Source organism: Dendrobium catenatum, unplaced genomic scaffold, assembly GCF_001605985.2.
Source record: "Dendrobium catenatum unplaced genomic scaffold, ASM160598v2 fragScaff_scaffold_378, whole genome shotgun sequence".
Lineage (NCBI taxonomy): Eukaryota > Viridiplantae > Streptophyta > Magnoliopsida > Asparagales > Orchidaceae > Dendrobium > Dendrobium catenatum.
In genome coordinates, this window is record NW_021318840.1 from 88,702 (window position 1) to 103,759 (window position 15,058).

The 15,058-nt window shown below is 36.3% G+C and overlaps 1 protein-coding gene across 8 annotated transcripts in view; it reads right to left on the reverse strand.

Moving 5' to 3' along the window:
• LOC110096544 (importin-11) overlaps positions 1–15,058 on the reverse strand; it is a 107,609-nt gene that overhangs the window by 10,368 nt on the left and 82,183 nt on the right. For 3 of the 8 annotated variants that reach the window (XM_028693883.1, XM_028693886.1, XM_028693885.1), the window contains exons 18-19: positions 4,885–4,929; positions 4,574–4,740 (exon numbers count right to left, since the gene is read on the reverse strand). In XM_028693883.1, coding sequence (XP_028549716.1) covers positions 4,574–4,740; positions 4,885–4,929 — 212 coding nt within the window. Of the gene's footprint in view, positions 1–4,573; positions 4,796–4,884; positions 4,930–15,058 lie in introns of all 8 variants that reach the window. The other 5 variants (XM_028693882.1, XM_020822558.2, XM_020822559.2 and 2 more) reach the window with 2 other exon arrangements.

Consider the following 15,058-nt stretch of genomic DNA (forward strand, 5'->3'; position numbering starts at 1 on the left):
GGCCAAAATAGATAGTAGTGGGAGTTCATCCAGTATCAAAACTTGTGATAGATGTGATAGAGTGCATGGAGGTGAATGTCTTTATGGCTCCAATGTCTATTTTTGGTGCCATCAGCCAGGGTATATGGCTATGAATTTCCCGAGAGGTCCAAGGGAGGTGAGATTTGGTGCTCCTCCACCTCAGCAGAGTACTAGAAGACAGCCGACTATTGGCAAGCCTAGAACACAAGAGTCTTCTGCATCAATACCTAGTTAGTCTGGTACAAGACTAGTTGTTCAATAACGGGTTATGCTATCATGCAGCTAGAGGCTAAAGAATCTCTTGCTATGATCACATGTATTATTTATGTTGAATCTCTACCTAGTAGAGTTCTTTTTTATACAGGAGCATCACATTCATTCATTAGTCAGGAGTTTGTTAAGGAGCATGCATTGAGTGTCCACAATATGCCCACTACACTATCAGCTATCCTACCTGATGGGTCCAGTATGATTTCCTCAAGTGTATGTTCACTACTTTCTATTTGCGAGAGGGATTTTAATGCTGAATTGATTGTGTTACCACATTTAAATTTGATGTGATCCTAGGAATGGATTGGATAACTAGTCAGTTCATCTTTATTAATTACAATAGGAAAGTAGTAAAGATCAAGATTCAAGGAGGGGAAAAGTTTTTATTTCAGGGTGACCGAGGTGTATCATCTATGATCACCTCATCTTTAAAAGCTTGTAGCTTAATTTTGAAAGGTTACCCAAACTTTCTAACTAATGTAAGGGACACTTCAAAGCAAGTGCCGGAGTTGAATGAGATTGCTATGGTAAGGGAATTCCCTGATGTATTCCCTGAGGTTTTACATGGAATGCCTTCAATTAGAGAAATTGATTTCACCATTGATCTTTTACTTGGTGCTGAGCCGATTTCAAAAGCACCCTATCATATAATAGTCAATGAACTACAAGAGCTCAAGTGTCAATTACAAGAATTGCTGGAGAAGGGGTTTACTCGCCCAAGCACCTCACCATGGGGAGCACTCATTCTTTTTGTAAAGAAAAAGGACGGTAGCATACGACTCTGCATTGATTACGGAGAGTTAAACAAGCTTACCATTAAGAACAAGTATCATTTGCCAATGATAGATGGCTTGTTTGATCAACTCGTAGGAGCCAAAGTCTTTTCCAAGATTGACTTAAGGTCTGGCTATTACCAATTAAGGATTAAAGAGGAGAATATCCATAATACAGATTTTAGCTCAAGGTATGGATACTATGAATTCACAATATTACCTTTTGGGCTAATAAATGCCCCAGCTACTTTTATGAATTTGATGAATCGGGTTTTTAAGCCAATACTCAACAGTTTTGTCATCGTCTTCATAGATGACAGTCTGATATATTCTTGTGATGAAAAACATCATGCCAATCATCTTCAGGCTATGTTGCAGACTTTAAGAGGCAATAAATTATATGTCAAATTCATCAAGTGTGAGTTTTGGCTGAAGAGTGCGATCTTTCTAGCTCATATAAATAGTGGTGAAGGCATTGCTATTGATCAGCATAAGACTATTAGCTATAGCTGAGTGGCCTAAACCTTACGACTATTACTAAGGTACGAAGCTTTCTTGGGTTGGATGACTATTATAGCAGATTTGTTAAAGGGTTCTCCAAGATTGTTGCACCATTGAGTAGATTGACTCAGAAAATAGTGATGTTTGAGTGGAACAGTCAGTGAGAAGAAGCATTTCAAGAGTTTAAGACTTGCTTGATGAATATACCAATCCTCACCATTCCTTCAAACAGTGAAGGTTTTCAGATTTTCAGTGACGCATCACTAAGGGGCTTAGGATGTTATGAGCAACATGGGAAGGTAGTTCCATATGCCTCTAAGCAATTGAAAAACCATGAGAAGAATTATCTAACTCATGATTTGGAGCTTGCTGCAGTAGTCTTTGCTTTGAAGATTTAGAGACACTACCTATATGGGGTGCGTTATGAAGTATTCACCGATCACTAAAATATGAAGTATATCTTTTCGCGGAAGGAGCTGAATTTAAGGCAGAGGAGATGGATAGAATTACTTAATGATTATGATCTGAATATTCAATATCATCCAGGAAAAGCAAATACAGTTGCTGATGCCTTAAGTAGGAAGATGCCTATGAAGATGAATTACTTATTGACTCAATAGAAGAAGCTGATTGAGGAGATGGACCTCTTACAGTTGTCTGTAATACTTCCTACGATAGAGAATGTATGGTTAGGTCAGATGACAATACAACCTAATTTGAAGAGTAAGATAGCTTAAGCCTTGTTGAGGGATCCTAAGTTTATGAAGATTATTGATTTGGTTAGAGCAGGCTATGAAGAGGATTTTAATATTGATGAATATGATCTTTTGTGGTACAAGGGTGGAGTTTGTATACCAAATATGGATGATTTGAGGAGGGATGTTCTTTATGAAGCTCATCAATATGGTTATACTATTCATCATGGTAGTAACAAGATGTATCAAGAACGTAAGGGTTTGTTTTGGTGGCCTGGGTTAAAGAGAAGTATAGTTGATTATGTTGCAAAGTGTTCCACTTGTCAGTTGGTCAAAACTGAACATCAAAGGCTAGGTGGATTACTTCAAACCCTGCCTATTTTAGAGTGGAAGTGGGTGATATTTCTATGGACTTCGTGATGGGTTTATCGAGATCTCGACAGAGTCATGATGCATTTTGGGTTATCATTGATAGGCTTACGAAGTCTGCTCACTTCTTTCCTATTCAACAGATTGACTCAGTTGAGAGGTTAGCAATATTATATGTGGCAAAGATTATTCACCTACATGGTGTACCAAAATCCATAGCGTCTGATCGTGATGGCAGATTTACCTCTAGACTATGGAGGAAGATTCAAGAGGCTATGGATACCAGATTAACATTTAGTACAACATTTTATCCTTAGACTGATGAACAATCTGAGAAGACTGTACAAACTCTTGAAGATTTGATTAGATTGTGTTCTTGATTTTGGTGGAGGATGGAAATTTCACATTCCTTTAATAGAATATAACAACTTTCAAGCTAGCATAGGAATGACTCCCTACAAAGCACTCTATGGAAGGAAATATAAAACATTCTTTGTTGGGCTGAAGCAGATGAAAGGAAAGTGATTGGCTCTGAATTGGTTGATGACACTACCAACAAGATCAGAATTATCAGAGAAAGTTTGCGAGCAGTACAAGATAGGCAAAAGAAGTATTATGATGCTAAGCACTGCTATGTGGAATTCAATGTGAGAGATTTTGTTTTTATTAAGATCAAACTTATGAAGGGTGTATTTCGTTTGGCAAGACTGACAAGTTTAGTCCTCGATATATTGGTCCTTTGAGGTTGCGAAAAGGATAGGAAATGTGACCTACAGATTGGCTTTGCCTGCTATGTATGCTGTATACAACGTGTTTCATACTTCTTCCATAAGAAAGTTTATATCAGATGACCCTTCTAAGATCATAACTGAACATGTGGACATACAACCAGATCTTACTTATGCAGAAGAACCAGATCGTATTTTGAGGTTCAGTGTGAAACAACTCAGAAGCAGGGATATACCCTTTGTCAACATTCTATGAAAGCATGGGTCTGAGAAGGACGCTACATGGGAGAAAGAGTCAAAAATGAGGAAATGTTATCCTCATCTCTTTGAGTAAGGTATATCTTGTTTCTCTTGTTTTAAATTTCGACGACGAAATTTTTTATGAGGGGAGAATTCTAAAACCCGAAAAATATCGATCGTATGTGTCGCGACGAAATTAGACGAAATTTTAAAGTCGTCAGAATTCGACTCAATTAATTTTATTAAATTCTATGCGAAATTTTGATCGAAATGATATAATGAACTTATACTAATTTCGCACGAATTTAAAATTAAAAATTGGCAAAGTTAACTTAAGTACAAATTAAGCTTAAATGACCTATTTCCCTCATGACTCTTAAGAGAAATGTTAGGATCAAGGGCACATGTGTAATTAGCCTTTTAAATAATTCTCTTAAGACATTTGAGCCTAGCAGTGATCTACTAGAGAGAAATGAAAATAAGAATTTTTGGGGAACGAGGTATTGAGCGCAGGTAATTGATTTGGGACTGTTGAGAGGAATTAAAAAATTATTTTTATTTTTTATTAAATAAAAATTTGAAATATAAGAAATTATATTAAATAAATTTCATAAAATTTTAAGACACGTGTCCAAATTTTTTTAATATTTTTTTAATCTGACATGTCTTTAGCGTGTCGAATACGTATCGGAGGCATGTCGGACGTATGTTGTATCCGATACGTGTTGGACACTGCATACCTCTTTAAGGAGATATATATTGTTACATCATAGATCTCAGGGCATGACACCTTCGAAAAAGAAAAATTGTATCATGTTACTGATGACAACTGCAACAAGATTATTAAAAAATTTAGATAACAAGAGATTGTTCGGCAAGGACAAAATAGTTCAAGTATCCATGATAGCACAAAGTTGTAGTTAAAGTTTTTTACAATTAAAAAGCTACAACAAGATATCTTATATGATATTATTACCTTGTCAATCCACAAATCGACCAAACAAAGAAGAACATTTTGATTGATGGAAAGACCAGCCTGTTGCAGTGCCACTATAAGAGATGGTTCAGAAGCTAGATGCCCAAGATAATTGGTATTCATGACCAACAGCCTTGCCAGAATAGCTCCAGAAGAAGTGCGCACTGCTGTCCTAGAAGGATTACGATCATCTTCTCCACTCAAGCATAACAATATGAGTTTCTACCAAAGCAGCATTTTATATTGTGAACTGGGATAAGATTAACTTGATGCAATTAGTAATTCTAATAACAAAATGATGATCAACAAACCTGAAGAACTGCAGAAATCAATGGAGGCGCCTCCAGGGGAAAGCACTGAATACCAGGTGAGCTTGATTAATAAACCACTTTTAACATAGACAGAAAAGTGCAATAGGAAAACAATTGCATAGAAAGCCGATAAGCTAATCTCATCTATCCATTAGACTCAAATGAAACTTTAAACAATTTAAATAAGCTGAATGGGAAATCCACTGCCTGATAAGAAAAGTATGAAAGATTAAATACATAAAATCAGACAGAAATGTGAAACTAACCCTAATCTTTTGACCCCTTCCCCAGTTCCATTATCTGTTATAACAGATAGTGCCAGTAAATGCAAACTCCGTTATTTTTTAAGAAAAGTGAAATTAACAAAAAAATGAATCCCAAAGTTTGAAATTGTCCAATTGACTACTAAGTCATTTTCTATTTTTAAGGTCAGACATAAGCCACGATATGTTTTCAAGCATAAGCCTCATAATCTATGTTGCACCGATACGGATACGGCGATACGGATACGACACGTTACGGATACAGGACACGCCAATTCTTAAAAATATAGGATACGGCGTGGATACGGCATTATAATATATAAATAATACATAAAAATTAAGAAAGTAATCAAAGTGTAATATTTGAAATGACAAAAAATTGAAATAAAAGTAAGCATTAAATATTTAAATGTCTAGTACATCAACAAAAATAAGAAGATAAAGTGTCCAGCACATGAAATTTCAACTATTCAATAGAAGGAATGATAGGATTAGCTTCTTCAGTGGTTTGTCTTTGAGTTTCTATATCATCTTCAATAAATATCATAGCTTCTAATTCAGCGCTTATAGTTGAAGGAGCGCTCGATGACGCGAGCAATAGAAGCGAAACAGGATCATCCTTATCGCTCGGTATTAGCGCTAGCTGGTATTGTACTTATTGCTTGGCTCGAACCTCCGCCAGGGGGCAGCGCCCCCTTGACCCTCGCAGAGTTGCAACATATCTACACTTTCACTAAATTTTTTCATGTTTCAAATTCATATGTTTTAATTTTATAAATCTTTTTGTAGATAATGAGCTCTAGTGGATAGAAAATTGGTTTATGATATGGTCCATCCGAAAATCAATATGAATGATAACAAACCTTTTATGGGGTTATGTTACAAAATAGGTAAAAACATCAGAAGGGGGCAATATTGATTCAATGCAATTTTTGTATGCAACATACAAAGGATCATATTATAGATGAAAGCTCATTTGTTGAAGATTAGTGGTCATGGAATCAAAGTTTGCTCGAAGATAAAGCTCATCACAAATGGACTGATTACAAAGAAAAATCAGTGAAGATGAACAAGGAGTAAACAAGAGCTTCCAAAACATATTCCACATTCCAAGCAATCAATGCTTCATATCCTCACCATCTTCTTCAATTAGATGTGATGACAGTACTCGATACGAACAAAGGCTTCGAACTGGAGGATTGAACCAAAAAGAAAGAACACATGTTGTTAGATAAGTGCTTTGGGAGAAACATCTTAACTTACAAAGGAGAACAACTAACGGGGAAAAATGCTAAGTCGTTTTACCTCAGTCGGCTTCCTTTTAACCTAGCAAGGAATCCACATTACAAGAATCCTTCACATATGCATGCAATAACAATCTTGCAGGATACTATGCCATCAGGATAATAATGTCATTAGAACGAAGTTGTTGCAAAGAGAGAGGACAATATTGAGAACTTGCTCGCCTACTAGAGGAGTTTGGAGGAAAAAAGTTACTTGGTTGTGATGGTGGATAGTATCCACAAAGAAGACACTTATCAACTTCATGGCTGTAACAGAGAGCTTCCTATGTTGTCAAAACTGAAAACGTGAAGTGACAGTACATAGGATAAGTTCTACATTTCTAATTTAATCAAAGAAGTTATCATATATGTGCGCCTCAAACATCATTCAGGTCATTACTGATAATGCACCTGTTTGGTAGAGCTGGCTCTACTTGAGAGCAAGCATATCCTCATATTTTCTGGACACCATTGTGTGTGCATACACTTAATCTTGCTTTGAAGAACATTTGTGTAGCTAAGAATACCGAGGCAAATGAAATCACCTATAATGAATGTCATTAGATCACATTGATTGCTGGAGATGCAATTTGTAATTATGAATTTATTATGAATCAACTCCATGAGACTCTTATGTTTAATGATTCTCTATTTAAAGATGCTGCAGTTGCTGAAACTGGTTCCTCAGTTTATATAGTGATGTGAGAAGATTAAAAAAATAAAAAATGCTCTCAAGGTATGGGACAGTGACAAATGGTCATGTTATAGGAAGATGATATGAAAGGCTAGTATGTAAAAGAGAACTTTTAGATGATTTATAGTGGGATGAGATTGAAATACCATCATAAATTCACAGACCAACATTTTATAGATGTTGAGAGTAGCTGATACAGAATAAGTCTTGTTACATCTCATCTTATGAGATGTGGTCAATGCTAGCCAAAGTAAAAGAAATTATATATAGACATGAGAGGAGGCACTTCATGAAGACTCAAGCTTTTGGGATTTATTATGCACTATTCTTAGAAATAGTGGAGCAAAAGCAATACACCTTTACATTGTTTGGCTCACTCACTAAATCCAAGTAAATTTCAACATTTTTCATTATGAAATCACAATTTGTTTGTTCTGGTAATTCAATATTTTTATTATTTTTTTAAATGTATACTTTTATGATATATCACTACCAAAGCACTGCTCAAGAGGACACTCAAAGAGTGTCTTCTCCACAAGAAACCTTTAAAATTTCAAATACGGCGAATGACATGTTGTTAAGAAAGCGTTGAGCGCAAGACATCTCCTTAGTTGATTTGGGAGAGCTACACAAAAAGATGTCAATAACTTTCCACAGTTTTGTGCCGCTAAAATTTTTTGGTTATGTTAGAGGAATTTGGTGACCAACGAGTCCTTGTCGACGGTGATAGGTCTGGCAACGATAGAGTTTGCACAGAAAAAGGAAGGTGAGTTAAACATGGGAAGAAGCCCCCACAAACAACCTCTTAACTTTCGAGCAATCCCGGCGCGATAAAAATTGCCCTTCGTTCCGAGAAGTGTTCAATCCCATCCTGTAGTGGTGAGAAGGAAATGGTTAGGGTAGCCTAACTATACTCAGAATTCTATTCTCCTCAAGTCCAGGAATGAGATAGAGGAAAATGAGAAAGTAATACTAGACCCCAACAACGGGCGCTGAACAAGATATCTACGCGTTTTAAACCCCGTTCTGCAATCACTAACCCTCTCTCGTTCTGCTCGCCACGAAAACTTGACCAACTTAAAGGTAAAAGTCGAGACAAACAGGATGCGGATGATGGGGATGCTGGTAGCGACTGGGATTTGAATTCTGAGGATATGGGAATAGTAATATGTTATCTTTCACCTTGAATGCTAAGGGCCTAATTAGAAGCTACAATATTGAGTTTTAGAAGATAGGAATAAGCTGCAGACAAATCAAACAAACAGTCAAACCCCATTGACACAAAGCCAAGTTCCTATCATTCCTTCTATTCGAAGTAGTTGAACATTCATTGCTGGACACCTATTCTTATTGTTTGTTGGATGTACTAGACATTTGTGAGAATTATGATCTCAAAGTATGCTAGGTGCAATTTTTGATTTCCATATTGTGGTTTTGATCGATTTCAATATTACACTTCGAACGTGACTTTCTTTAATTCTTATGCTATTGAATTTAATAAGGTATAGAAGAATCAACCATGCCGTATCCATCGCCTCTGCACTATCCTAAAGTTTTTAAGAATTGGCGTGTCCCTCATCCGTAACGTGGCTCGTAATCCGTAATCGCCGTAAATCCGATATCCGCTCGCGTGCATCACATAGATATTGATGTCTCTGAGCATTGAAAACTACTGAGTCGTGGCTTAGTCGGACCTTAAAAAATAGAAAATGACTAGTAGTCAATTGGACAATTCAAACTTGGGATCATTTTTTTGTTAATTTCACATTCTTAAAAAAAAACGGAGTTTGCATCTTTATCAACACTAGGGTATTCTCGAATGGGGGTCTCTCACACCAATCTATTCGCATCCCTTAGTTAGATCCGAACCCCGAGGTGGTAGCTGCCCGAACCGTCCAATTCGGGCCTCGAAGCGCGAAATCTGAAATCAAATTCCACTTGAGTAGATTTTGTTTGCTTGCTCTATAATTGATGTAAATTGGTGGACTTCATAACAAAATCTCCGCTCCTATTATTTTTTACATTTGTATATTTGAGACCTCAAATGTTAGCCTAAATGTGACTGATTTGTGGCTGAAATGAGTTCGATTACGAGCCTTTTGAACTTGAGTTTGATTTTGAGTTCGATTTGCGTCCGGTCCGAGTTACATTTTTCATTGATAATTATATACCTCAAAATGGTTGCCTTTGAATTGTGTCAATATTGTTGTTGGGTCTGATCGTTTTTATCGTCTCTACGGGATTCGATTTGGAATTTGATTCATTATTTTTTTAAATTTAATATTTAATTTTTATTTAAACCTGTGCAAATATTGGTTAATAACAGAAATAATGGAACCGGGGAGTGGTTAGTCCCAAAAGAAAATAAGGGTTAGTTTGTAGCCACCCATTTTCTTCTGATTTTATACTTTCTAAACCTTTCATACTTCTTATCAGCAGTGATTTTACACTCATTCAGCTTTATTGGTAAAATTCAGAGTTAAAAGTTTCAATTTGAGTCTAATGGATAGATGATGCAGCTCTTTACCGACGTATCGAGGCAATTTCTTATCGCAGATATGTTTCCTATTGCAGCTTTTCTGTCTATGTTAAAAAGGGTTTAGTTAATTCAGAGCTCACATGAATGACTCCAGTGGCTTATCCCCGGAGGCGGCTCCCTTTGATAGTTCGCAGTTTCTCAGGTTTGTTGATATCATCAATGTCTTGTTATTGATAGCAGAGTGTAACTAATTGCATGGTCCAGAAGTTTAATCTTAGTCCCAGTGACACATCATCAATAAAAATTGCTAGCGCTCACACTCATTGGTTAGATAAACTCAAGATTGTAACACTGTTAAGTGGATGAAAGATTGTATCGTTTAAAATCCTTTCTAAGCACATGCAATTGCTCGCAGAGACATATTATGCTGGACAAAGAAGCTTGTTTGGTCATCTCGCCACAATTCCAAAAAATTATACTTTTGGGGACAATTGCTAAAGTCTTACTGAAACACATCTCTTATAGTGCGCGGACTCAACAGGGCCGGTCTTTGCTTGTTATAGTCACCCAATCCAATATCCTAAAAGTGTACTTTCCTTAAAGTCAATATAGTCGAGCACCCTCTGTCGGATTACGACAAGGTGCAGTTAATAAATCATTATAAGAATCTTTGATCTACGATTAGAGGACCTTTATATAAATTGACAAAAATGACACTTTTTTAAACTCAAAGACACTTTGTCTGATGCATTAGATGACTTATACTTAATTTTGTCCTTCTGCTCACAGATCACCAATTCTGCTTGTACTATCAAAAATTTTAAAAATGAAACTTGTTGGCAGTAGTGGTGCATTAAGTAAAGCTATGAGACCAAGGTTTTTCCTTTTTCACGAAGTGTCATGCCCTAGAGATCTATGATGCTAACAATATATATCTCTTGAAGAGGTATGCAGTTGTCCAACTGACGTAATCGGATATCAATCTACGTCACGACAATGCTCCGATAGTATTTAATACATGCAATAGACATGTCAGAATTAAAAAAATGATTATAAAAAAATTTTTGGACACGTGTCCTTAATCTTTATATGAATTATTTAATATATTTCTATGATTCTTCAAATTTGTTATTTTAATAAAGTCAAAAAACAAAATAACATTTTTTAATTCCTCTACAAACGTCCCACATAACCAAATACGCTCGCGTCAATTCACCTGGATCCCCCAAAAATATCTGTATTTTCATCTTCTCCTAATAGCTCGAGATCACTACTAGGCTCATGTTTTGAGAGAGAATTATTATAAAAGGCTAATTACACATGTCCCTTGATCCCTAACATTTCTCTAAGAGTCATGAGGGAAATAGGTCATTTAAGCTTAATTTGTACTAAGTTAACTTGCCAATTTTTAATTTTAAATTCGTTGCGAAATTAGTATAGTTCATTATATCATTTCGATCAAAATTCGCATAGAATTAATAAATTAATTGAGTCGAATTCTTGACGACTTTTAAAATTTCGTCTAATCGTCGCGACACATACGATTCGATATTTGTTTTCGGGTTTTAGAATTCTCCCGTCAATAAAAATTTCGTCGTCAAAATTTTTAAAACAGAGAAACAAGATATACCTTACTCAAAGAGATGAGGATAACATTTCCTCATTTTTTCTCTTTCTCCATGTAGCGTGCCTTCTCAGACCATGCTTTTTCATAGAAGTCACAAGGGGTATATATCCTGCTTCTGAGTTGTTTCACACTGAACCTCAAAATACGATCTGGTTCTTCTGCATAAGTAAGATCTGGTTTGTATGTCCACATGTTCAGTTATGACTCATGAAGGGTCATCTGATATAAACTTTCTTAAAGAAGAAGTATTGAAACACGTTTGATAATGTTCAGCATACTACGAAACGAATCTGATAGGTACGCATTCTGACGATAACAAGGGCACCGGGCAACGTCAAGCTCTTATTAATGCAACATATACCATTCAGAGTAAACTTACATTCACATAAAATTTTTACCTATATTGATCATAGCATGCAGCATCAAAGCACTATCTGCCCACTCTATATATAGCTCCGATTGCGCGATAAACTTTGTAGATAACTTGCACTGATCTTGAGTTGAGTCTAATAAAAACTAAAACTCTCAATTTATACGAAGCAGTGCTACCATACCTGCATGTCTGCTCAACTTCCTATTCTATCTTGTGGCCATCCATACTCATTTCCTCATCTGCTTCGCACACAATAGAATGTTCTATAATTCCCTTCCATATGAAAGAGTGCTTTGGTAGGGAGAGTTGACATTTCCTCACGCTAGCTTGAAATGTTGTTAATCTATTAATAAGGCAACTGTGAATTTCAACATTCATCCACGCAAAATCCAAGAACACAATCTAAATTCATAATCATTTCAAGAGAATTCGTAGACAAGTCTTCTCAAGATTGTTCACTTCAAGGGATCTTAAGGATAAATGTTAGTACTAAATTGTTAATAGCTTGTATCCATAGCCTCTATGAATCTTCCTCCATAAGTTAGAGGGTAAACTTTCTGCTCAATCACGAACAAGCACGTCTCATGAGCATTTTTCGGTACAACCATGATAGGAGTGATATAATCATGTTGGCCTACATATAAAATAAAATGCTAAATCCTCTCAACTGAGTCCATATGCACTGTGATTAGTCATGAAGGAACGCTGAAGCAGACTTCCGTAAGCATCAAATGAAGCCGAAAGACTAGCCATCTATGACTACTGCCGGAGATCTCGATAATAACCGCATCACGAAGTTCATATAAATAATCACCCCACTTCACATCTCAAATGAGGCAGGGGCTGAATGTAATTCCACTCACGCTCTTTGATGTTCAGCTTTTCGACCAACATGCAAGTGGAAATCACTTTTAATGCCACATAATCAGAATAATACTATCTCTTTAACCCAGCACCATAAACACTTTATAAGTACGTTAGTACACTTACTAAACAAATAGTCTATAGATAAAACCATTCTTGTTGACTACTCAATGATAAGTTGACCAGAATTGATAGCTTTCTAACGGAAACATACCCCCTCAAATCACCATATTTGTAATACAAACGCCACCCTTGTAAACCACAAAAAGTATCATTACTATTCACAAATACATTGAAAATCCTCTTCAAGACCCTAGCTCTAACCAAATCAATAATCTTCATAAACCATTAGGATCACCTCAACATGAGCTTGAAGATTATCTACTGTTTCAAATTACGAGATTTGTATTTCGTACATCTCCTAACCAAATTAACCCTATCGAGTGAAGTATTACATTGACCATATGTAAGAGGTTCTCATCTCCTCGAAATCTACAAGATTCTGATGCTTCTATTTTGCGGTCTAATAAGTAAATATACACCTTCAGCAGGCATCTTCCTACTTAAGCATTCAGCAACTGTATTGCTTTTCCACCCCTGGATGCAACACTGGAGATAAATATTCAGAGTCATAATCATAAGTATTATATAGCCATGCCCGCCATTAAATCATGTTCCTTACCGCGAAAGATATACTTAATATTTTTAGGTTGATCGGTGAATACTTCATAAACGCACCCCTACAAAGGTAGTGTCTCTAAAAACTCTATCCAAAAGCATAAGACTAACTGCAGCAAGCTCCCAAATCTATGACTTATGATAATTCTTCTCATTGGTTTTTCAATTTGCTTGAGGCCATCTGGAATCTACCGTTCCAGTCTGCTCATAACTCCTAAGCCCTTAGTGACGTCACTGAGGAAATCTGAAGAAACCTCATGTTGCTCGCGAAGGAATGGTGAGGATTGCCGTATATTCATCAAGCAAGTCTTAACTCTTAGAAACATTCTTTAATATTGTCATTTACTGTCCTACTGTTCACTAAATCATGATTCTGTAGTCAACGGGGTACCAAGGCACAAATCTCTGGGAGAACTCCTTATAAGAAATCTTGCTATACATAGTCATCAACCCAAAGAAAGCTTCGACCTTAGTAGATAGTCGTAAGGTTTAGGCCAACTCGCTTCAGAGCTAATAGTCTGATCTTGAACAGAATCCTAATAGCAATGTCTTCACCAACTATTGGTATATATGAGACTAGAAAGATCGCACCCGTAAGTTACCCAATTTATATCTCCCGCCAAACTCACACTTTGAATGAATTTGACATATAATTTATTGCCTCTCAAAGTCTGTCAAACATAGCTGAGATGCATTGGCATGAGTCCTTTTCATCACAAGGAATTATATCAGCATGCATCAGTTGAGACGAGACCACAAAACTGTTGAGTATGTATGGCTTAAAGACCCTCGAATCATATCAATTCATAAAAGTAGCTGGGCATTTATACCCAAAAGGTAAATTATGTGACATCTTCATAGTATCCCCATACCTTGTAGCGTAAAAAATTCTGTATTATGGACATTCTCCTCTTTTAATCCTTAATGTAAATAGCCAGACCTTAAGTCCAACTTGGAAAACAGACCTTTGTGCTCCCTCACGAAGTTGATCAAACAAGCCATCATCACTCGCCATAATGATCTTGTTCTTAATGGGTAAGCTTTGTTTAACTCTACCATAATCATGTCAGCTGCTATCGCTAACCGTACCTTTTTCTTTACACAAAAAGAATGAGTGCTCCCCATGGTGAGGTGCTTGGGCGAGTAAAACCACCTCCTCAGCAATTCTTGGGTAATATGACACTAAGAAGCTCTGTGTAGTTCATTGACTATCATATGATAGGGATGCCTTATGAAATTCGGCTCCAGCACAAGTAAAGATCAATGGTGAAATCAATTTTCTTTAAGTGAATGCATTCGCATGTAAAACCTCAGGGAATACATCAGGGAAATTCCCTTACATAGACAATCTCATTTAACTCCGGCCCACTCTGCTATTGAAGTGTCCCTTACATGAGTTAAAGAAAAGTTGGGTAACCTTTCAAAATTAAGCTACAATTTAAAGATGAGGTGTACATAGAATGATACACCTCGGTTCACCCTGAAAATAAAACTATTTCCCCCCTTGAATCTTGACTTTGACTACTTTCTATTGTAATTAAAAAGATGAACTGATAGTATCCCAATCGCATTCCTAGGATTCACATCAAATTTAAATGGTGGTAACACACATCAATTCAGCATTACAAATCCCTCTCGCAAAATAGAAACGTCAGTTGACGATGACACATTGAAAAAGGAAAAATCTTTATCTTGAACATCAAGTAGAGTAGCTGAATAATGAGTAGAGTGGGATACAATATTGTAGGTACTACATACAACAATGCCTTAACATAACTCCTGACTAAAATAAGTGAGAATGTGTAATGCCTCCTGTATATAAAAAAGACTCTACTAGGTTAGAGATCAACTATAATAAACATGTGATCATAGCAAGAAGATTCCATCTCTCTCAACAATAACTCAAGATTATA